At 51.4% G+C, this 23,600-nt stretch overlaps 1 protein-coding gene across 2 annotated transcripts in view; it reads right to left on the bottom strand.

The window, feature by feature from the left end:
* The window catches only part of LOC119966638 (transmembrane protein 249-like), a 30,329-nt gene extending 7,444 nt beyond the window's left edge, over positions 1–22,885 (bottom strand). The window contains exons 1-2 of one of the 2 annotated variants that reach the window (XM_038798675.1): positions 22,434–22,885; positions 6,215–6,315 (exon numbers count right to left, since the gene is read on the bottom strand). In XM_038798675.1, coding sequence (XP_038654603.1) covers positions 6,215–6,315; positions 22,434–22,551 — 219 coding nt within the window. In that variant the 5' untranslated portion in view covers positions 22,552–22,885. The remainder of the gene's footprint in view (positions 1–6,214; positions 6,316–22,433) is intronic. The other variant, XM_038798674.1, reaches the window with a different exon arrangement.
* Between the last annotated feature and the right edge of the window lie 715 nt (positions 22,886–23,600).

Genomic DNA, 23,600 nt, shown 5'->3' with positions numbered 1-23,600 from the left:
CCCAGAGAGGGAGAAATCGTAAGGCTGGTGTCAAATCCGGGCGGGTTTGACGCCAGCCTCCCCCTCCCCGACAGGGAACCGATTCTGGTCCCTGGTCGGGGCTAGCATGCCGCCGCCGTAAACTCCGGCATCGCGGGCTTAACGAATTTCGTTAAGCCCGCTTGCCAGAGTTTGCGCCGGCTGACGCGTCACATGACGTCAGCCGCGCATACGCGGATTGGAAGACTCCAACCCGCGCATGCGCGGATGACGTCATCGCGCATTTGCTCGAAACCCGTGCATGTGCGGGCCGGGATGCCCCTCAGCCGCCCCGCGAAGTGATACAGCGGGGCGGCGGAAGGACAAAGAGTGCGCGGGTATCGGACCCGCTGCCCGCGATCGGTGCCCACCGATCGCGGGCCCATGGCACCCTTGGCACGGCCGTGGTACTGCCGTGCCAATCGGTGCCATGGTTTTAAAAATCGGCACTTTACGGCCGTTTTTACGAACGGCCAGACCAGGTGTGTTTGCCGTTCGTAAAAACAGCCGTAAAGGGCTTGGAACTCGGCCCATCGGCCAGCTGAGAATCGCTGATGGCCGTAAAAAAACGGCAGCAGCGATTCGTATCGGGAGTCGGGCGTGGGGAGGGGGGAGAATAGCGGGAGGGCGTCGGACTAGCGTGGCCGTAAAATTTTACGCACCACGCTATTCTCCGCACCGTCGTGAGTGCGGAGAATTGCGCCCCTTGTTTTTAAATTGTGTCCCCTGGTTCTAGTCCCTCCCGCAAGAGGAAGCATCCTTTCAGAATCCACCTTGTCTCGTTCCCACGGGATCGTTCATGTTTTATGTCTTCTAAACTCATACAGGCCCAACAGGTCTAACCTTTCCTCATAGGATAACCAGCAGACCATAAGACAAAGGAGCAGAATTAGGCCACTCGGCCCATCGAGTCTGCTCCGCCATTCAATCACGGCTGATATTTTCCCATCCCCATTCTCCTGCCTTCTCCCCATAACCCCGATCCACTTATTAATCAAGAACCTATCCATCTCTGTCTCAAAGACAGATTTAGCCTCCACACCCTTCTGCGGCAAAGAGTTCCACAGATTCACCAACCTCTGGCTGAAGAAATTCCTCCACATCTCTGTTTTAAAGGATCGTCCCTTTAGTCTGAGATTGAGATCTCCTCATTCTTCTAAACTCCAACGAGTACAGACCCAGAGTCCTCAACCGTTCCTCATACAACAGGTTCTTCATTCCAGAGATCACTCTTGTGAACCTCCTCTGGACCCTTTCCAAGGCCAGCACATCCTTCCTTAGATACGGGGCCCAAAACTTCACGCAATACTCCAAATGGGGATCTGACCAGAGTCTTATACAGCCTCAGAAGTCCATCCCCGGTCTTGTATTCTAGCCCTCTTGACATGAATGCTAACTTTGCGTTTGCCTTCCTAACTGCCGACTGAACTTGCTTGTTAACCTTAAGAGAATCGTGAACAAGGACTCCCAAGTCCCTTTGTGCTTCTGATTTCCGAAGCATTTCCCCATTTAGAAAATAGTCTATGCCTCCATTTCTCCTTCCAAAATGCATAACCTCACACTTTTCCACATTGTATTCCATCTGCCACTTCTTTGCCCACTCTCCTAGCCTGTCCAAGTCCTTCTGCAGCCCCCCTGCTTCCTCAATACTATCTGTCCCTCTATAGATCTTTGAATCATCTGCAAACTTAGCAACAGTGCCTTTAGTTCCTTCTTCCAGATCATTAATGTATATTGTGAAAAGTTGTGGTCCCAGCACAGACCCCTGAGGCACACCACTAGTCACCGGCTGCCATCCTGAAAAAGACCCCTTTATCCACACTTTCTGCCTTCTGCCAGTCAGCCAATCCTGTATCCATGCCAGGATCTTACCCTTAACACGATGGGCTCTTAACTTATTTAACAGGCTCCTATGCGGCACCTTGTCAAAGGCCTTCTGGAAATCTGAATAAATCATGTCCACTGGTTCTCTTTTGTCTAACTTCCTTGTTACCTCCTCAAAGAACTCTAACAGATTTGTCAGGCATAACTTCCCCTTGACAAAGCTGTGCTGACTCAGTCCTATTTAATCATGCACTTCCAAGTACTCCGCCTCATTCCAGGAATCAGTCAAGTCAAATTTCTCTGAACTGCATCAAACTGCTTTCTGAAATATAACAATAATAATAGCTTATTGTCACGAGTAGGCTTCAGTGAAGTTACTGTGAAAAGCCCCTAGTCGCCACATTCCGGCGCCTATTCGGGGAGGCTGGTATGAGAACCCGTGCTGCTGACATTGATCTGTATTACAAGCCAGCTGTTTAGCCCACTGTGCTAAAGCAGCCCCTGGTCTATGGAGACCAAACCATTTTTTATTCATCTGTAGGATGGTGGCTTCGCTGGCTAGCCCAGCATTCATTGCCCATCCCTAACTGCCCATATCAAAAACAGCCACTGTGCTGTTAGGGAGGCAGTACCAGGAATTTGCCCCAGCGACAGTGAAGGAACAGTGATATATTTCCAAGTCAGGGTGGTGAGTGACTTGGAGGGGAACCTCCAGGTGGTGGGGTTCCCAGGTATCTGCTGCTCTTGAACTAGATGGTAGTGGTCGTGGGTTTGGAAGGTGCTGTTGAAGGAACCTTAGTGAGTTCCTGCAGTGCATCTTGTAGATGGGACACACGGCTATCACTGTCCATCGGTGGTGGAGAGAGTGAATGTTCGTGGAAGGGGGATCAATCAAACCGGCTGCTTGACCTGGATGGTGTTGAGCTTCTTGAGTGTTGTTGGAGCTGCGCTCATCCAGGCAAGTGGAAAGTATTCCATTACACTCCTGACTTGTGCCTTGTAGATGATGGACCCTCTCTCAGAGGGGAATGAGTCTGTGGAATTCTTTACCACAGAGAGTTGTAGAGGTTGGGTTATTAAGATAGACAGATTTTTAATCAGTAAAGGAATCAAAGGTTATGGGGATAAGGCGGGAAACTGGAGTTGAGAATTATCACAACAAATTAGTCATGATCTCATTGAATGGTGGAGTAGATTTGATGGGCCTAATGGCCTACTTCTGTTCCTATGTCTTATGGTCAGGTCTTGTGGACAGGATTTGAGGAGTCAGGAGGTGAGTTAGTTATCGCATGACTCTGAGTTTCTGACCTGTTGCTGCAGCCACAGAGTTGATGAGTTCAGTTCAGTTTGTGGTTAATGGTAACCCCCAGGATGTTGATAGTGGGGAATGTGATGGTGTTAATGCCATTGAATGTCAAGGGGTGATTCTCCCCTGTTGGTCCTTGTGTGGCATGAATGTAACTTGCCTCTTGTCAGCATAATCCTAGATATTGTCCAGGTCTTGCTGCATTTGGAAACGGACAGCTTCCGTGAACATCCAGGCTTCTGGCCTTATGATGGAAGGATGGTTGGTGAAGCAGCTGAAGATGGTTGGGCCTAGGACTCTTACCCTGAGGAACACCTGCAGTGATGTCCTGGAGCTGAGATGATGCAACCACCACAACCATCTTCCTTTGTGCCAGGTGTGACTCCAACCAGCGGAGAGTTTTCCTCCTAATTCCCATTGGCTCCACATTTTGCAGGGCTATTTGACGCCATACGCGCTCAATGTGACCATGACATCGAGAGCAATCACTGTTACCTCACCTCTAGAGTTCAGTAGGAAGGAAGGACCATTTGGCATTGGCCTTGGCACCAGACATGACAACAGTAAACCCAGCCCTGTCGACGCTGCATAGTCCTCCTTACTAACGTCTGGGGGTTGGTGACAAAATAGGAGAGCTATCTCACAGACTGGTCAAACGACAGCCTGCTGTATTCATACCCACGGAATAGTACCTCACAGATAATGCCCCAGACACCCGGGTGTGTCCTGTCTCACCAGCAGGACATGCCCAGCAGAGATGGGGCACAGTCTGGAGGGAGTTGCCCTGGGAGTTCTGTACATCACCTCTGGACCCCATAAATTTTCATGGCCCCGTGGTAGAAATGAGCAAGGAAACCTCTTGCTGATTACCACGTACTGTCTCCCTCAGCTGATGAATCAGTACTCCTTCACTGAAGGTGGCACGGGCTCAGAATATACTCGGGGTGGGTGGTGGGGGGGGGGGGGGGGGGGGGGGGACGTGGGACTTCAATGTTCATCACTAAGTGTGGCTCGGTAGTACCACTACAGACCGAGCTGGCCGGGTCCTAAAGAACATAGCTGCTAGACTGGGACTGCAGTAGGTGGTGGGAGAACCAACAAGAGGGAAAAACCCTCATCCTCATTAACCTGCCTGCTGCAGATGGATCTGTCCAGGACAATATCAGTAAAAGTGACCACTGCATAGTCCTTGTGGAGACAGTCATAGCTTCACATTGAGGATACCCTCCATTGTGTTGTGTGGCACTACCACCGTGCTCAATGGGATAGGCTTCAAACAGATCCAGCAACTCAAGATTGGGCATCCAGGTGGCGCTGTGGGCCATCAGCAGCAGCAGAATTGTACTCGATCATAATCTATAACCTCAGCGCTTGGCATGTCCCCCACTCTACCATTACCACCAAACCAGGTGATTGCTCAGTTTGGGTTCCGCCGGTGTCACTCAGCTCCTGATCTCATTATAGCCTTGGCTCATACATGGACAAAAGAGCTGAATGCCAGAGGAGAGGTGAGAGTGATGGTCTTGACATCAAGATAGCATTTGACCGAGTTTGCGGATGACAGCACAATGTTCAGCAGTGACTGCTCAGATATCAAGCAGTCCATGTCCAAATGCAGCAAGACCTGGACAATATCCAGGCTTGGGCTGACAAGTGGCAAGTTACATTTGTGCCACCCAAGTCCCAGGCAATGACCATCTCCAACAAGAGAGGATCTAACCATCGTCCCTTGACATTCAATGGCATTATTGATTGATTGATTAATATTTATTGTCAAATGCACTGAAGTACAGGGAAAAGTATTTTTCTGCGGCCAAGGGAATGTACACAGGAGACAAAAGAATACCACCGCTGAATTCCCCCCCCCTCCGGCTAGGAATCCAACATAATTCACCCCATGACTCCCTAAAGCCTGTCCACCATCTACAAGGCATAAGTCAGGAGTGTAATGGAATACTCTCCGCTTGCCTGGATGAGCGCAGCTCCAACAACACTCAGGAAGTTTAAAACCATCCAGGACAAAGCAGCCCCGCTTGATTGCTCCCCGTTCCACAAACATTCACTCCCTCCACCACCGATGAACAGTGGCAGCTGTGTGTACCATCTACAAGATGCACTGCAGTAACTCACCAAGGCTCCTTAGGCAGCACCTTCCAAACCCACGACCACGACCATCTAGAACAAAGAACAAAGAACAATACTACACAGGAACAGGCCCTTCGGCCCTGCAAGCCTGTACCGGGCTTAATACCAACCTTTGCAAAATCTTCAGCACTTCCTTGTGCCGTATCCCTCTGTACCCATCCTACCCATGTGTTTGTCAAGATGCCTTTTGAACGCCGTTAATGGATCTGCTTCCACAACCTCCCCTGGCAACGCGTTCCAGGCACTCACCACCTTCTGCGTAAAAGGACAAGAGCAGCAGATACATGAGGTTCCCCTCCAAGTCACTCACCATCCTGACTTGGAAATATATTGCCATTCCTTCGCTGTCGCTGGGGCAACATCCTCGAACTCCCTCCCAGTACAGTGGGCGTATCTACACCTCAAGGACTGCAGCGGTTCAAGAAGGCAACTCATCACCACCTTCTGAAGGGCAACTGGGGATGGGCAACAAATGCTGGTCCAGCCGGCCACATCCTCATTCCATAAAAATGAATAAAGATAAAGATGATCACCTGAATTAACTTGACTGACACGGAGTCGGGAACAACTGGTAGTGGGGCTGGTTTAGCACAGTGGGCTAAACAGCTGGCTTGTAATGCAGAACAATGCCAGCAGCGCGGGTTCAATTCCCGTACCGGCCTTCCTGAACAGGCGCTGGAATGTGGCGACTAGGGGATTTTCACAGTGACTTCATTGAAGCCTACTCGTGACAATAAGCGATTATTGGAGGCTCCAAAACCATCTCAGATCCAGACCCTCGAGATCTCCCCAGCAGTTTTTACTCAGGTGTTGGCCCGTAGTTACATTCTACTACCCCGTGTGAACAGCCAATATTCAAACACTTTACGTCATCAAGTCCTGAACTTGTACCCTCTGTTGTTGACGAAAGTGACAACTTACCATCATGTAGCTCAACAGGTAAAGGGCGGATGCAATGAGCGAGACAATTAACATAGCAATGCCGATCCATAAGTTATTGTTTAAGTAGTTGAGCTCATAGACTGCGGTCCACCAACAACAGCAAAGGGAAGAAGAGAGAAAGAAATATTAGGGCTGGTGTTCATCACAAAATTATTCTACCCAAGAATTCCACTGCAAAGCTGGAGATTATGGTGCAGTGGCAATTTCACTGGATTTATGATCCAGAGGCTCAGGATAGCACTCTGGGATATGGGTTCAGACCCCATCATGGACAGTTGGTAAAATTGTTAGAGTTTAGAAGGATGATGGGAGGATCTTATTGAAACTTAGAGGATACTGCGAGGCCTCGATAGAGTGGATGTGGAGAGTGTCGTGTTATGTACTCTGGGTTAACACAGGCTGCAACTGGATGCAGCTTTAAACCAAAAGATACTCCGGACCTTGAAGTTAGTTCAATCTGATTTATTGAACCAGTAGCACAGTTAGCACAGTTTGCTATGAGTTCGACTCTCTGCTAACCAAAGTGTGATTACTCTGTCTGACTGAACCAAACTAGCTCTTAGCCACGTGCTGGAGGTGTGATACTGTATATACACCCTGACTCATTCTGTAGATATTCATCAGTGGAAAGAGGTGGAGTGTGAGCGCCTCGTGCCTTTTATAGTTAGAGACCACCCCTGAGTATCCTGCCTGCTCATTGGTCATGTCCTGTTCTCTGTGTTCATTAGCTGCCTGTCTGTGCCTGTCTGTATATCATTATCTGCATGTCTGCATATCATGACATCGCCCCTTTTAAAAAAATGTTTTGTTGGCATATGGGAACGTACTTACGTGTGGTGGCATATATTAACATATTTACAAGCGGTGGCATATGTGAACGTATTTACGTGTGAAGACAGCTGTCTAATGTGAGAAAACAGAACATAGCAAACAAAACAAATGTTCATAAATCCAGTCTCTGGGGTTTGTGTCTGATCCTTGCCGGAGAGGTGGTGGTGGGAATGACGGTGCCTTTACAGGCAGGATGGAAGCCTGACTGGTGACCTCGTAGTTCGAGGTATCAGGAGGTGGCAAAACAACGGACGGAAACAGAGAAGAAAGTGGTTGTGGGCCGGCAACTTTGCGCAGTGCCCGTCTGTTTCGTCGCACAACAGAATCATCAGCCATACGTACAACATGCGAGCGGGGCGCAGCTTATCGAACAACGACAGCTGAAGCAGACCAGCAGGGCCGGCTCAAGGCACCGGCAACTCGGGCTGTCGCCCGGGGCGCTATGTGCTCGGGGGCGCCAGAGACTCGGGTCCCGCGCATGCGCAGTTGGGCCGGTGCCAACCAGCGCATGCGCGGTGGCCGCCCGCCCCCAGGGCGGCCCCCCGGCTCGGTCCACCCCCCCCCCTCAGTCTCCCCCGCCCCGCCCTCGGGTCTGCCCCCCGCCCCGCCCTCGGGTCCGCCCCCCCCGCCCCGCCCTCGGGTCCGCCCCCCCTTCGGGTCCGCGGGGTTGGAGCCGGTGAGATCAGACAGTGTGTAACCCGGGGAGGATGGAGCCAGTGAGATCAGACAGTGTGTAACCCGGGGAGGATGGAGCCAGTGAGATCAGACAGTGTGTAACCCGGGGAGGATGGAGCCAGTGAGATCAGACAGTGTGTAACCCGGGGAGGATGGAGCCAGTGAGGTCAGATCATGTGTAACCCACATTAAATGTGCCGAAAGCATGCAGTAATAATAACATTTTGATGTGTACTGTGGATATTTCCTGGAGTCAGGCAGTTGCAGGCATGAAGTAAAAGAAAGTAACCTAATTTATCCTGTCAATATTTGTCTCCTTTTCACTGCTACGATGATCAGATCAGTGAATGATGGAGTGCGGAGGAATCACATGGTGGTTCGTAAACAGGAATGATAGACCGTAGAACAACAGGATTGTGAGAATGTGACGACATGGAGAATGCAACAGGGAACAATTAACTGCAATGGTTTTGTGCTAATTCAAACCACATTGGTTGTCTCTTGGATTTGTGCACGACCCAGTTCACTGAGGAAAGAAGTCCTGTTTATTCTCTCTTTCACATCTCTCTTCCCACCCCCCTCCCATCTGAAGGTATTTGCTCTTACCCTTGACTACGTGCTTCTCCACCCTGTGCTTACTTTGCCTTGAGCCTTTTCAATTCCGTCCCATTATAAACTGTGTTCACCATTTGCAATTTAACCTTGAGATCTAGTGGGAGTGGAATTCCCGTGAATGGTGGGAGTTGACTATTTCCATTTGCAGTTATTTACTCTCAGTAATTTCCTTCATTGCCAGGGGAACAACCTGTGAGATCTTAGTCCAAGAGTTGGTTGTTATAATTTATACGTGAAAGACAGTGAAACATTCAGTGTCAACTCCTGTCTATGTATTCTCTGGTCTGGGAGTGGGACCATCATCTGGAATCCTGGAATTTCCATACCTGTGAAACAGGGTTAGAACTAGATGGTTCAAAGAAGGGTAGTTTGCTGTTTTCCTCCCCCCACAATAGCAGATTATTTGGATGACCCCCCTCGGGTCCGCCACCCCCGCCCCTCCTCGGCCTCGCCCCCCCCGCCCCTCCTCGGCCTCGCCCCCCCGCCCCTCCTCGGCCTCGCCCCCCTCCCTCCCCCCCCCCCCCCGCGCCCCCCCCTCGGCCCCGGCCCCGGCCCCGCCCCCCTTGGCCCCGCCCCCGCCCCGCCCCCCCGCTCGCCGCCCCCCCCCGCTCGCCCCCCCCCCGCCCCCCCGCTCGCCCCCCCCCGCCCCCCCGCTCGCCCCCCCCGCCCCCCCGCTCGCCCCCCCCCCCCCGCTCGCCCCCCCCCCCCCCTCGGCCCCAGCCCCGCCCCCCGGCCCCGCCCCCCCCCCCCCGGCCCCGGCCCCACCCCCCCCAAGGGCGCCGAAGTTCAGCTTGCCCGGGGCGCCAGCAACCCTAGAGCCGGCGCTGCAGACCAGCCTCCATCGGGGATCCTGGCCCGAACAGTGTCTGATGGGGATAACACGGGCAAATCGGTGGCATGAGCATCATAGCCCTGCTTTTGCTGGTTTCGGAGCTGCTGCACCTTCTGCAGCACCGGGAGGTGATCCAGGTTGGGCAAGTGTATGGCTGGAAGTGTCGTCCGCAGGTCCCTGTTCATCAGGAGTTGAGCCGGCAACATGCCAGTGGACAGTGGGGTTGACCTGTATGCAAGCAGCGTGATGTAGATGTCAGAAGCAGAATCCGTGGCCTTGCAGATGAGCTGTTTCATAATGTGCACCCCTTTTTCAACCTTCCCATTGGACTGCGGACAGTGTGGGCTGCAAGTAACATGTTTGAAATGGTATGACTTGGCAAACATAGACCACTCGTGGCTGTTGAAGCATGGGCCATTGTCACTCATGACAGTGAGTGGGATACAACACCTGGAGAACGTCTCATTACAGGCCTTGGTGACGGTCTGGGATATGAGGTCTGAGAGCTTCACGGCTTCAGGGTAATTGGAGAAATAGTCAATAATCAGCACGTAGTCACGACCATTCGCACGAAAGAGGTCAATACCAACCTTGGACCATGCGGAGGTCTCGATTTCATGCTGCTGGAGCGTCTCCTTGCTCTGCGCTGGCTGGAAGCATTGACAGGTCGCACAGTTGAGGACCATGTTCGAGATGTCCTGGCTAATACCGGGCCAGTAGACAGCCTGCCTGGCTCTGCATCTGCACTTCCCGACGCCCAGGTGACCCTCATGGATTTGGCAGAGCACCGACCTCTGGAGACTGAGTGGAATGACAATCCGGTCCAGCTTGAGGAGGATACCACATTGTAAAATTGAGGGCACTACCCTTTCTGTCAGCCATTGGTGAGGTGGTGCATGGCACGCTGCAAGAGGGGGTCTTTGGCTGTCTCCTCGCAGATATGAATCACCTTGTCATCAGACGCCGGGAGGATGCTAGCACACAGCTACACCTGTGATTCAATCTGCCGGATGATTTCCAGCGGTTCACTAGGCAATGTGATGGAGTGGGACAATGCATCAGCGATGATAAGCTCCTTGCCAGGCGTGTGCACTCAGTCAAAGTCGTACCTTCTGAGTTTGAGGGGGATGCGCTGCAACCGAGGCGTCATGTCGTTCAGGTGCTTGTGGATAATGTGGACCAGAGGCCTATGATCCGTCTCGACAGTGAATGTCTGCAGGCCGTAGACATAGTCGTGAAACTTGAGAATGCCAGCGAGAATACCCAGGCACTCCTTCTCTATTTGTGCATACCTTGTTTCGGTGGGCATCATGGCCCTCGATGTGTAGGCTACCAGTGCCCAGGATGAAGTGTCATTGCGTTGAAGCAGCACCGCACCGATGCCATCCTGGCTCGCATCTGTCGAGATCTTTGTCTCCCTGTCTGAGTCGAAAAATGCCAAGGCAGGTGCAGTGGTGAGCTTGGCTTTCAGCTCCAACCACTCTGCCTGGGTCCACTGGAAGGCAGTGGACTTTTTCACCAGGTTTCGTAGGGTCGTGGTGTGTGAGGCTCGGTTTGGGATGAACTTGCCCAGGAAATTGACCATGACCAGGAAGCGCAACACCGCCTTCTTGTCTTCAGGGACCTTCATGGCTTCGATGGCCTTGACCTTGTCTGTGTCCGAGCGCACGCCCTGCTGAGAGATCTGGTCACCTAGGAACTTGAGTGTTGACTTGCCAAAGCAACATTTGGACCTGTTCAACTTCAGGCCATTGGCATGGGCATGGCGGAATACCTGCTGGAGACGGGAAACATGCTCTTCAGGGGTCGTGGACCATATGATGATGTCGTCCACGTACACACGAACCCCTTCAATGCCCCCCATCATCTGCTCCATGATGCGATGGAAGATCTCCGATGCCGAGACAATGCCAAACGGCATGCGATTATAGCAGTACCTGCCAAACGGTGTGTTGAAGGTGCAGAGCCTTCTGCTGGACTCATCCAGCTGGATTTGCCAAAATCCATGTGACTCATCTAACTTGGTGAAAAAGCGTGCGTGTGCCATCTCACTGGTGAGTTGCTCCCGCTTCGGGATGAGGTAGTGTTCATGCATCATATTCTTATTGAGATCCTTGGGATCAAAGCAGATGCACAGGTCTCCCGAAGGCTTTCTAACACATACCATCGAGCTGACCCAGTCAGTTGGTTCGGTTACCTTGGAAGTGATGTCCTGTTGCTGAAGATCCTTGAGCTGTGCCTTCAGGCGCTCCCTCAGCGGAGCCGGGACCCAGCGTGGTGCGTGGACCACTGGCTTAGCATTAGGTTGTAGCAGAATCTTGTATCGATATGGCAGCGTGCTTTATGTTAATATATGCCACCACATGTAAGTACATTCCCATATGCCAACGAAACATAAAAAAAAGGGGAGATGTCATGATATGCAGACATGCAGATAATGATGTACAGACAGGCACAGACAGGCAGCTAATGAACACAGAGAACAGGACATGACCAATGAGCAGGCAGGACACTCAGGGGTGGTATCTCACTATAAAAGGCACGAGGCACTCACACTTCGCCTCTTTCCACTGATGAACATCTACATAGTGAATCAGGGTGTATTTACAGGATTAGAGGAGATGTACGAGGCAAGTTTTTTACACAGAGGGCAGTGTAGCCTGGAACTCGCTGCCGGAGGAGGTGGTGGAAGCAGGGACGATAGTGACATTTAAGGGGCATCTGGACAAATACATGAATAGGATGGGAATAGAGGGATACAGACCTAGGAAGTGTGGAAGATTTTAGTTTAGACGGGCAGCATGGTCGGCACGGGTTTGGAGGGCCGAAGGGCCTGTTCCTGTGCGGTACTTTTCTTTGTTCTTTGTTCACACCTCCAGCACGTGGCTAAGAGCTAGTATGGTTCAGTCAGGCAGAGTAACCACACTTAGGTTAGCAGAGTTGAACTCACAGAGAACTGTGCTAACTGTGCTACTGGTTCAATAAATCAGATTGAACAAACTTCAAGGTCCGGAGTATCTTTTGGCTAAAGCTGCATCCAGTTGCAGCCTGTGTTATCCCAGAGTACATAACACGACATGCTACCAGGAGACTGCTGAATCTAGGTGGTTTACCTCAGTCCGTTCCGTGACGACCAGCCAATGTATCACGGCACCATGGAGAAGATTCAGGCTTCTCACCAGCTCAGGACCTCCGGCAATCTCAGTGCCAACTGGCAGACATTCAAGCAAATGTTTCTGCTGTACATCGACGCTCTATCACATTGCCTAATGAACCGATGGAAATCATCCGGCAGATTGAAGCACAGGTGCAGCACCCTCCCGGCCTAATTCTGCTCCTACGTCCTATGGTCTTATAGAGGGTTGCCCACATTGCGTCGGCCCTCTGAGTCCTCTACATCAGAACAGCAGAGGGTCTCGGGGGGGGGGGGGGGGGGGGGGGGGGGGGGGGATTTGGCCAGGGGCATGGACGCCGCACTTCCCCCCATCACCCCTCCCCACCCACCCCCACCTGTTACCCCCTCCATTATACATATCTGCCGCACACAGGGTGCGGGCCCTGGGTTGGCAGTAGCAGCGGGAATGGTCCATGGGATGGAGGATGATGACAACCCGCTCTGCGATGAGCTCTGGTGCTCCACATCGTTTGACAAAGTCTGACTCCAGCCCACGGTAGCACTTCCACCTTCCACCTGGGTGATCTCTGCTTGTGAACTGGCCATTCCTTCACACGGTGCAATCGATCACCTCGGTGGTGGCGGTGGGATGGTGGGGAGGGGGAGGGGGTCGGACACCGGAGCGGTGAGCGCTGGCTGAACCACGGTCCCTGGGCCTAGCCCACCCCCAATGTGACACCCACACCACCCTCACCCCCACACCACCCTCACCTCCCTCACCCCCACACCACCCTCACACCCCACACCACCATCACCCCCACACCACCCTCACCCCCACGCCACCCCCACACCCACACCACTCTCACATCACCAACACCCCCACACCCACAACCCCACACCACCCCCACCTCCCTCACCCCCACACCACCCTCACCACCATCAACCCCACACCACCCTCACCCCCACACCACCCTCACCCCCATGCCACCCCCACACCCACACCACCCTCACCCCCACACCACCATCACCCCCACACCACCCTCACACCACCATCACCCCCACACCCACAACCCCACACCACTCTCACCCCCACACCCACACCACTCTCACCCCCACACCACCCTCACACCACCCTCACCCACACACCACCCTCACACCACCATCACCCCATAACCCTCACACCACTCTCACCCCCACACCACCCTCAGACCCACACCACCCTCACCCCCCCACACCACCATCACCCTCACACCACTCTCACCCCCACACCACCCTCAGACCCACACCACCCTCACCCCCCACACCACCATCACCCCCACACCACCCTCACCCCCACACCACCCTCACCCCCACACCACCTCACCCCCACGCCACCCCCACACCCACACCACCCTTACCCCCACACCACCCTCACCCCCACACCACCCTCACCCCCACACCACTATCACCCCCACGCCACCCCCACACACACACCACTCTCACCCCCATACCGCCCTCACACCCACACCACCCTCACGCCCACACCACCCTCACACCACCTCACCACCCTCACCCCCACACCACCCTTACCCCCACACCACCCTCACCCCCCACACCACCATCACCCCCCACACCACCCTCGCCCCCACACCACCCTCACCCCCACACCACCTCACCCCCACACCACCCTCACCCCACCACCCTCACCCCCACACCACCCTCTCACCCACACTACCCTCACCCCCACACCACTATCACCCCCACACCACCCTCACCCCCACACCACCCTCACCCCACCACCCTCACCCCCACCCTCACCCCCACACCACCTCACCCCCACACCACCCTCACCCCCACACCACCATCACCCCCACACCACCCTCACCCCACCACACTCACCCCCACCCTCACACCACCCTCATCCCCACACCACCCCCACACCCACACCACCCTCACACCCACACCACCATCACCCCCACACCACCCCCACACCCACACCACCCTCACCCCCACACCACCCTTACCCCCACACCACCCTCGCCCCCACACCCTCACCCCCACACCACTCTCACCCCACACCACCCTCACCCCCCTCACACACACACACCACCCTCACCTCCCTCATCCCCACACCACCCTCACCCCCTCACCCCCCTCACCCCCACACCACCCTTACCCCATATCACCCTCACCCCCACCCTCACACCATCCTCACCCCCACACCACTATCACCCCCACACCACCCTCACCCCCTCACCACCTTCACACCCACGCCACCCCCACACCCACGCCACCCTCACACCCACGCCACCCCCACACCACCCTCACCACCGCGCCACTCCCAGACCCACACCACCCTCACCCCCACACCGCCCTCACCCCCATGCCACCCCACACCCACACCACCCTCACTCCCACGCCATCCCCACACCCACACCATCCTCACCCCCACACCACCCTCACCCCCACGCCACCCCCACACCCACACCACCCTCATCCCCACACCACCCTCACACCACCCTCACCCCCACACCACCCTCATCCCCACACCACCCTCACACCCACCCTCACCCCACACCACCACTCCCAAGCCTGCGGTCTATTCATGGTCGGATTTTTGGAAAATGGAGGATTTACCTATGGAAGACTATATAACGGAATTTGGCAGGCTATATAAAAGGCTGCAGAAACACAGGCTGGAATTTCCACAGTCTGTGTTGGCCTTTAAATTACTTGACTGTGCTAGAGTGAGCAACATGGATAGGCTCCTGGTTTTGACAGGAGTTCAGTTTACGGATAACGATACCTTATTCGAACAGATGACAACAGCTTAAAAAATTTTTTGGGGGAAACATTCGATTCCAATGGCTCTGATGACCCAAATAGGTCAGCCTGCTATAAGGCAGAATATGGAAGATACACTACTAACAGGATGGCGAAATCGTATGGCTACAAACAGGCCTCAAGACTATAAAAGAAGACCGAGACAAGGATATTATGAAGACAGAAACCCAGTTAGAACCTACATTAGGAGGATGAACCCCAGAAATGCACGGGGCATGATAAATCGATGTTTTCGATGCGACTCTTAATACCATTATGCTTTCAACTGCCCAACTCGTTATGATAGAGTATTTGAAGCGACACATGACACGGAAGAGTCAGAAGAGGAAAAAGATGGTGACAGAAAGAAGGCATTGTCCTATTAACAAGCAGTTTTACGCCGGTAATGAGGGTGTTGGTTGCAGAATCTTTTAACTGTGCTGTATTGGACAGTGGCGGCACATCTACTGTGTGTGGAATTGACTGGTTAAAATGTTACCTGGACTCATTGGATGCTGAAAATTGTAACAAGGTTAAGGAATTTAAAAGTTCCACAAGTTTCAGGTTTGGGGATGATAATACTCTGAAGTCGCTGGAAAGAGTGGTGTCCCTTGCAATATTGCTGGAGTGAATCATTTTATTAGCACGGATGTTGTATCAAATCAGATACCTTTGCTTCTGAGCAGACCGTCAATGAAGAAAGCACACATGAAGCTGGATATGGAACAGGATAAGGCAACAGTTTTTGGAAAGACGGTGGACTTACAATTTACACAGTCGGGACATTATTATATTCCATTATTGACAAATAATGTTTCAAGTAGAGTGGTTAAGGATGTATTAATGACAGTTGATAATGCGACTTTAGCTGGTAAAAAGCTTACTGTAGTAAAACTGCATAGGCAATTTGCACATCCGTCTCCTCGGAGGCTGTAAAATTTATTAAAGGATGCAGGGGTAAGGGATGATGACTATTCTAAGCTGATAGAACAGGTTAGTGATCGCTGTGAAGTTTGCAGGAAGTACAGAAGGACACCAGCACGACCGATAGTAACCCTGCCTTTGGCCAGGGATTTTAATGACATTGTGGCTATGGACTTTAAGATCTGGGATAAAGCAAATAATATATTTATTTTGCATTTTGTAGATTTCGCTACCAGATTTAGTCAATCAACGATTATACGAAGTAAAGAAAAGAGAGTAATTTTGGACAAAATTGTGGAAAAATGGATCGGGACAGGAATGGGTCCACCAGCAAAATTCTTTACGGACAATGGGGGAGAATTTGCTAATGATGAGTTTAGGGATATGTGTGAAAACATGAATATCAGAGTTATGAACACGGCTGCAGAAAGCCCATTTAGTAATGGTGTCTGCGAAAGAAATCATGCTGTTATCGATGACATGCTTCAGAAAATTTTGGAAGATCGACCAAACTGCAGGCTAAATTCAGCTTTAGCATGGGCGGTACATGCAAAGAATTCATTGTAGAGGTTGGGGGCTATAGTCCTTATCAATTAGTGTTTGGTAGAAATCCTAAAATTCCCTCCATTTTGGATGACCAGCCTCCAGCTTGGGAAGGGACTACAATTAGCTCAGGTTTTGCTGAACATTTAAACGTGTTACATAGCAGTAGAAAAGCTTTTTTGGAAGCAGAAGTCTCTGAAAGAATTCGCAGAGCTTTAAGACATAATGTACGGCCATCAGATGCCGTTTTTCAGCAAGGAGACATGGTATACTATAAGAGAGACAATTCTAATGAATGGAAAGGCCCAGTGAAGATCATAGGCATAGATGGCAAAACATTTATTTTGCAACATGGTAATCAAACTGTTAGGGTACATTCATCAAGGATAATGGGTACCGATTACAAATTTTCAAATTTAGACAGAGCAGACAGACAAGACGAGGAACCAGAGTCATCTGGTATGCATGTGTTACAGAACTATGAGGACCAGTTAACTGATATAGACAGGGTTCCTGTAGAGGAACACGACACTTCTGATAAATTAGATCAGGCCATTTTTCCGAAAGGGCAACTGCCAAAGGTTGGTACAAAAGTGACATACTTGCCTGAAGGGTCTAGTCAATGGAAGGATGCAACTGTTATTAGTAGAGCAGGGAAGGCCACTAGAAAGTATAAACATTGGTTGAATGTACAGCATTTAGGGGAGGAAGTTAAGACAATGGATTGGGAAAACGAAGTTCAAAAATGGAAGGCACAGAAACGCAGTGCCAGTTCAGATAGTACATCGGATAGTGAACAGGTTCGCAGGAAAAGGTCGCGAACTATTGAAAGGACATCCTGCTATAGAAGAGAAAGATCAAGCAGTAGCAGTACAGAACGAGATACCAGGCAGGGAAGGGGACGTAGTTTATCAAGATCTCGGAACAGGAGTAAGACTAAGAATACTAATAGAAGTAGAAGCCCACATGCACGTGAGATTTTGGTGGCTTCAAATAAATTAGATGAAAAAGTTATCAAAGATACTAAACAGCAAGAATTGCATAGTTGGAGTGAATTTGGGGTATACACGGAAGTACCGGATAGGGGGACAAAAAGCTCCACAGATGGATTTGTACAGAAAAGGTTCTTTCAGATGGAACTTATAAGGCAAAGGTCAGGCTTGTGGCAAGGGGATTTGAAGAAAACTTAGACGATCAGGACTTAAGGGTAGATTCACCTACAGCAGGAAAGGTTATTTTAAAGATCTTCTTGGCTCTATTAGCCACAAAGGCATGGGAATGCCAATCTATAGACATAAAAGCTGCCTTTTTGCAGGGGCATCAGCTCCAGGGAGACATTTTTCTCCGTCCTCCTAAAGAAGCAGCTAACACAGAAGGGGTACTGTGGAAGTTGAACAAATGTGTATATGGATTAAATGATGCATCTAGAGTGTGGTACTTTTCGGTGAGGTCAGTCGTGTTAAAGTTAGGCTGTTGCCAGTTGAAAGCAGATCTGGCAACGTTTTACTGGCACTATAAAGGAAATCTTGCTGGCATCTTCATGATGCATGTCGATGATTTTTTGTGGGGTGGGACTAGTGATTTTGAAGCTATTGTAATCTCTGGTTTGAGGAAGGAATTCAGGGTTGGAAGTCAGGCCTCCGGTGCATTTAAATATATTGGACTGGAAATCGGACAGACTCAGTTAGGGGCAACTTTACGTAAGCAATCTTACTTGGAAAGCATCAGTCCAATAGCAATTAATCGTGGCCGGGTTTCACAAAAAGACGCAATGGTTTCGAAGATAGAAAAAGAGCAACTGCGAAGTTTAATTGGGCAACTGAACTGGTTAGGAAGACAGACTAGACCGGACGTGAGTTTTGATGTTTTAGAGTTGAGTACAAAGGTGAATGATCCCAAAGTGGAAGACATAATAAGAGCAAATAAAGTGTTGGCCAAACTAAAAATGCAGGAGTGTGTTTTGAAGTTCCCTGTTTTAGGTGATCCTAGGCATTTGAAACTCATAGTTTATAGTGACGCGTCCTATGCAAATTTATGTGATGGAGTTTTAAGCGCAGGAGGTTTTATAATTTTTCTTTTGGGGAACAATGGTAAATGTTGCCCTCTTGTGTGGGAAACAAAGAAAATAAGGAGCGTGGTCAAAAGCACTTTGGCTGCTGAGACATTAAGCTTAGTGGAAGCGGTGGATATGGCCTTTTATATAAGTCAGATATTGACAGAAATTTTGGGATTAGACAATTTAAGTAATATACCTATTGACTTTCACATTGACAATAAATCTCTGTGGGAAAATGTGCACTCTACAAAAAGTGTCAATGAAAAGAGGTTACGGATAGACATCGCAAGTTTAAAGCAGATGTTGGACAGAGGGGAAATAACAAAAATTAAATGGGTTGACAGTAGCTATTAACTGTCAGACTGTTTCACGAAAAGAGGGGCTAGTTCACAGAAACTTTTAGATATCGTGAATGAAGGGCGCTTGTTTCTGTGAATGTTTTTTTTCTTCTACTTAAAAAAAAAGGGGGGAAATCAGGTGTGTGTTTTAGATTCTTGAAATTTAGTTTCTTGAAATGTTGTTTTTACCTAATTGTTTTTTTTCTCCAAGGAAGAGGAGACTGTTAAGTAATGGGTTAAGAGACATTGCAATTAGTTGTCTCATTTAGGGGTGCACATCACCAAAAATCTATCCTGGTCCACTCATGTCGACGCTATCACCAAGAAAGCACAACAGCGCCTTTACTTCCTCAGGAAACTAAGGAAATTTGGCATGTCCACATTAACCCTTACCAACTTTTACAGATGCACTATAGAGAGCATCCTCTCGGGCTGCATCACAGCCTGGTATGGCAACTGCTCGGCCCAGGACCGCAAGGAACTTCAGAGAGTCGTGAATACCGCCCAGTCCATCACACAAACCTGCCTCCCATCCATTGATTCCATCTACACTTCCCGCTGCCGGGGGAAAGCGGGCAACATAATCAAGGATCCCTCCCACCCGGCTTACTCACTTTTCCAACTTCTTCCATCGGGCAGGAGATTCAGAAGTCTGAGAACACGGACGAACAGACTCAAAAACTGCTTCTTCCCCACTGTCACCAGACTCCTAAATGACCCTTTTATGGACTGTCCTCATTAACACTACACCCTGTCTGCTTCATCCGATGCCAATGCTTATGTAGTTACATTGTATATCTTGTGTTGCCCTATTATGTATTCTTATGTATTTTCTTGAATTCTGTTCAATTCCCTTTTCTTCCCATGTACTGAATGATCTGTTGAGCTGCTTGCAGAAAAATACTTTTCACTGTACCTCGGTACACGTGACAATAAACAAATCCAAACCAATCCAATCCAATTATGTTAAGTGTTCAATGATTGTCTCGTTTATGTTAAGTGTTCAATGATTGACACTGATATGTTAAGGGACTTCAGGTGGACTCTGGAGGTTGTGATGATCTGTAGAGTTCTGTGCAGAGTGAGTTTAAACCATTAAAGGTGTGTTGGTGGAAAAGGAGCTGAACTTTTGCCTCTTTATACCACAGCATCTAATACATTTTACACCCCATACCCCAGCGTAGCCAGGTGTGCCATGATCTGGTAGATATGTTGTTGTATTGTGTCCCTGCTCAGCCGGAGTCTTTGGTGGCATGCCCGGTTCGGCAAGTCCTCGAATGACAGGTGCTGCTGGTACTCACACGTCCTCATGTGGTGCCTCCTTGGCACCTCCACCTCCTCCGCCTGTTGGGCAGCTGGCTCTCCATCCTCAGCAGCCGCCTCCTCTTCCACTACTGCCCGCTCCACTGTTGCCTGGTCCACTGCTGCCTGCTCCACTGTTGCCCGGTCCACTGCTGCCCGCTCCACTGTTGCCCGGTCCACTGCTGCCCGCTCTACTGCACACTCCATCACTGCACGTTCTGGTGCTGCCCACTCTGCTGCTGCCTGCTTCACTGCTGCACGCTCCACTGCTGCCTGCTCCACTGCTGCCCGCTCTGCTGCTGCCCGCTCCACTGCTGCCGGCTCCAGTACTGCCCACTCCACTGCTGCCCGCTCTGGTGCTGCCTACTCCGCTGCTGCCCGCTCCACTGCTGCCGGCTCCACTGCTGCCCACACTGCTGCCCGCTCCGCTGCTGCCCACACTGCTGCCCGCTCTGCTGCTGCCCACACTGCTGCCCGCTCCGCTGCTGCCCACTCTGCTGCCCACACTGCTGCCCGCTCCGCTGCTGCCCACACTGCTGCTTCCCACTCTGCTGCTGCCCACACCGCCGCTGCCCGTTCCACTGCTGCCCACTCCGCTGTTGCCTGCTCTGCTGCTGCCCACACAGCTGCTGCCCGCTCCGCTGCTGCCCACTCCACTGCTGCAGCTTACTCCTCCTCGAGCAGCTCCAGCTCGTGCAGCCACAGGGCAGCATGGTGGTGCATGATTAGCACAGTTGCTTCACAGCGCCAGGGTCCCAGATTCAATTCGCCGCTGGGTCACAGTCTGTGCGAAGTCTGCACTCCCCTTGTGTGCGTGGGTTTTCTCCAGGCGTTCCGGTTCCCTCCTACAGTCCAAAGATGACTGGGCCATGCTAAATTGCCCTGTGTCCAAAAATGTTAGGTGGGGTCACTAGGTTATGAAGATTGGGTGGAGGTGTGGGCTTAGGTAGGGTGCTCTTTCCATGGGCCGGTGCAGACCCGATGGGCCGAATGGCCTCCTTCGGCACTGTAAATTCTATGACTCTAGGGCATCCCCCAGAGCTGCAGCGACCAGCAGGAAGGCCACCATTGCTGGATGAATTCCAATGTCCATTGTCTGCAGGGGGTGAAAGGTCGACATGTTAGCATGGGGCGTACCCCCATGTTCACCAGGTCCAACGGGTTGCACGGTGCTCCTAGTTGGCACTGCAGACTCCTTCCCCGCATGTTCCCCCCCCCCCCCCCCCCCCCCCCCTCTCAGCACCCTGTCAGTGCCTGGAACTGAGGGGGCCTCTGGCCCTGGTACCCATCCTGCTGCCAGTGGTACCCTCGGCTGGTGCTGCCCTTGCCGGTGGTATGTTCCACGGCCCCCGTCCGGCGTCCCCCCGTAAGGGGTACAGTGGGCGTTGCCCTGGGTGGGCCGCCTGACACCCCTTTGATGGGTGGCGGCTGGTTGGAGGGGGAGGATGGTATGAAAGAGGGTGGGGTGCGTGATGGTGGGGTGAGGGTGTGGGCTGGGATGCGGGGGTGGTGGGGTGAGGGCACCCATACGGCCGGTGTCACTGTGCAGAACCAGGGGGCCAAGGTGGAATGCGCAGCAAGGTGGCTGCCCTGCAGGCCGCAGCAATGGCGGCCCATGCCCGGGCAACATGGACCAAACCCCCCCTCCCCACCCCGCCCAGTGTCAGGACCGGCAGCCCTCGCCGCACCTCTCTGAGGCACAAGTGGACCTCGCCATTGGGAATTCGCCCCAGTGGAGGCGGAGAATCGTGGAGGGCCCGGAGAATACCGGCTCAGGCTCGCTAATGATAATCCAACAGCGTTTACTGTACGTGCGTTCCGGAATGCATTGACGCCGCTGTCGATAGATAATTGTGATTTGCTGTGAAACCAGCGCCCGCCACGACTTTGCCGTCGGAACCGATTTTCCGCCCAATTGTGTTCCCCGATTCTGGCGTCGGCCAACGGAGAATCCCGCCCCTGGTTCTAATCTCTCCCACAAGGAAAATTGTCTTTGCCAGTGACATCCACATCCTGTAAATGAATTTTTTTTAAAAACTCCCCAAATCGTTTTTGAATATTAAATCTGCCCATGAAGGCATCTCTCCGAAAGATAGCACCTCCGGTATTCCCTCAGTGGGAATGTCGTGTCTTATTCCATCTGGAGTCAGTGGTACATCTCTTACCATTGGGTTGTCGAATTCTGAACGGGTGGAATGGGTTGCTCTTCAGGTTTCTGTGCAGAATCTCTTCTGCTGATTTGAAGACATTTTGCCAGCTTTTCCTCAGTCCTTGCATAAACATTTCGAGAATAAACTCAAGCTAGACTCTCTGAAGGACTCAAGAATTTCGAACGAGCTCCTGTCGTGTAGAGAGCGGGAGCCCACATCCTTGTCCTGATTCACTCTCTTTCCAAATCATTCTGATGATATTGTGAAGTGAGGATTTCTTCTTCAAGTCATGTCACATCGGGGTAGCTACAGGCGCAGTTATTACCTTCTCCTTAACTTAGCGATAAAGTTAATCTGTTTTACAAGTTCTTTACCAGGAATTAATGGAAGAATCATTGAAGAGCTGATAGCAATTAAGCCACTGTGCATTACCCAGATAGGTCTCAGTGAACGTTGCCCCGGAGATGCAACACATGACCTCACAGTAGTATGGTTGTGATGGTCAGAGTTGAAATGTGTCATAAGGATCTCTTCTACTCAACTTGTGACACCCTTGTATTCCGTCACCTCTATCTATCAGAGGCCATTCTAACTTCCTGCGAATGGCAAACTAATAATAATCTTTATTATTGTCACAAGTAGGCTTACATTAACACTGCAATGAAGTTACTGTGTAAAGCCCCTAGTTGCCACACTGAGGCGCCTGTTCGGGTACACAGAGGGAGAATTCAGAATGTCCAAATTACCCAACAGCACGTCTTAAGGACTTGTGGGAGGAAACTGGAGCACCCGGAGGAAACCCACGCAGACACGGGGAGAACGTGGAGACTCTGCACAGACAGTGACCCAAGCCGGGAATCGAACCTGGGACCCTGGATTTCCTCATGCCAACCCTGCTTCTTTCTACCACTTGCTTTAAATCTATGCCACTGGAAACAGTTTCACTTTGTTTAATAATAAAAGCAAAATACTGTGGATGCTGCGAATCTGAAATAAAAACTGAAAATGCTGCAATAACTCAGCAGATCTGGTAGAATCTGTGCCGATAGAAACATTCCTTGGGCTGGATTCTCCGTTTGGGAGACTAAGTCCCCGTGCTGGCGTTAAAGCGGTGGTCCTTTACGTCAGGAAAACTGGCGCGAAACTGCCACTGATTCCTCGTTTTGCTGGGAGCTAACAGGG

Source organism: Scyliorhinus canicula, chromosome 5, assembly GCF_902713615.1.
Source record: "Scyliorhinus canicula chromosome 5, sScyCan1.1, whole genome shotgun sequence".
Taxonomy (NCBI): domain Eukaryota; kingdom Metazoa; phylum Chordata; class Chondrichthyes; order Carcharhiniformes; family Scyliorhinidae; genus Scyliorhinus; species Scyliorhinus canicula.
The sequence above is the reverse complement of the archived record's forward strand: the minus strand, read 5'-3'. Positions and strand labels throughout refer to the sequence as shown.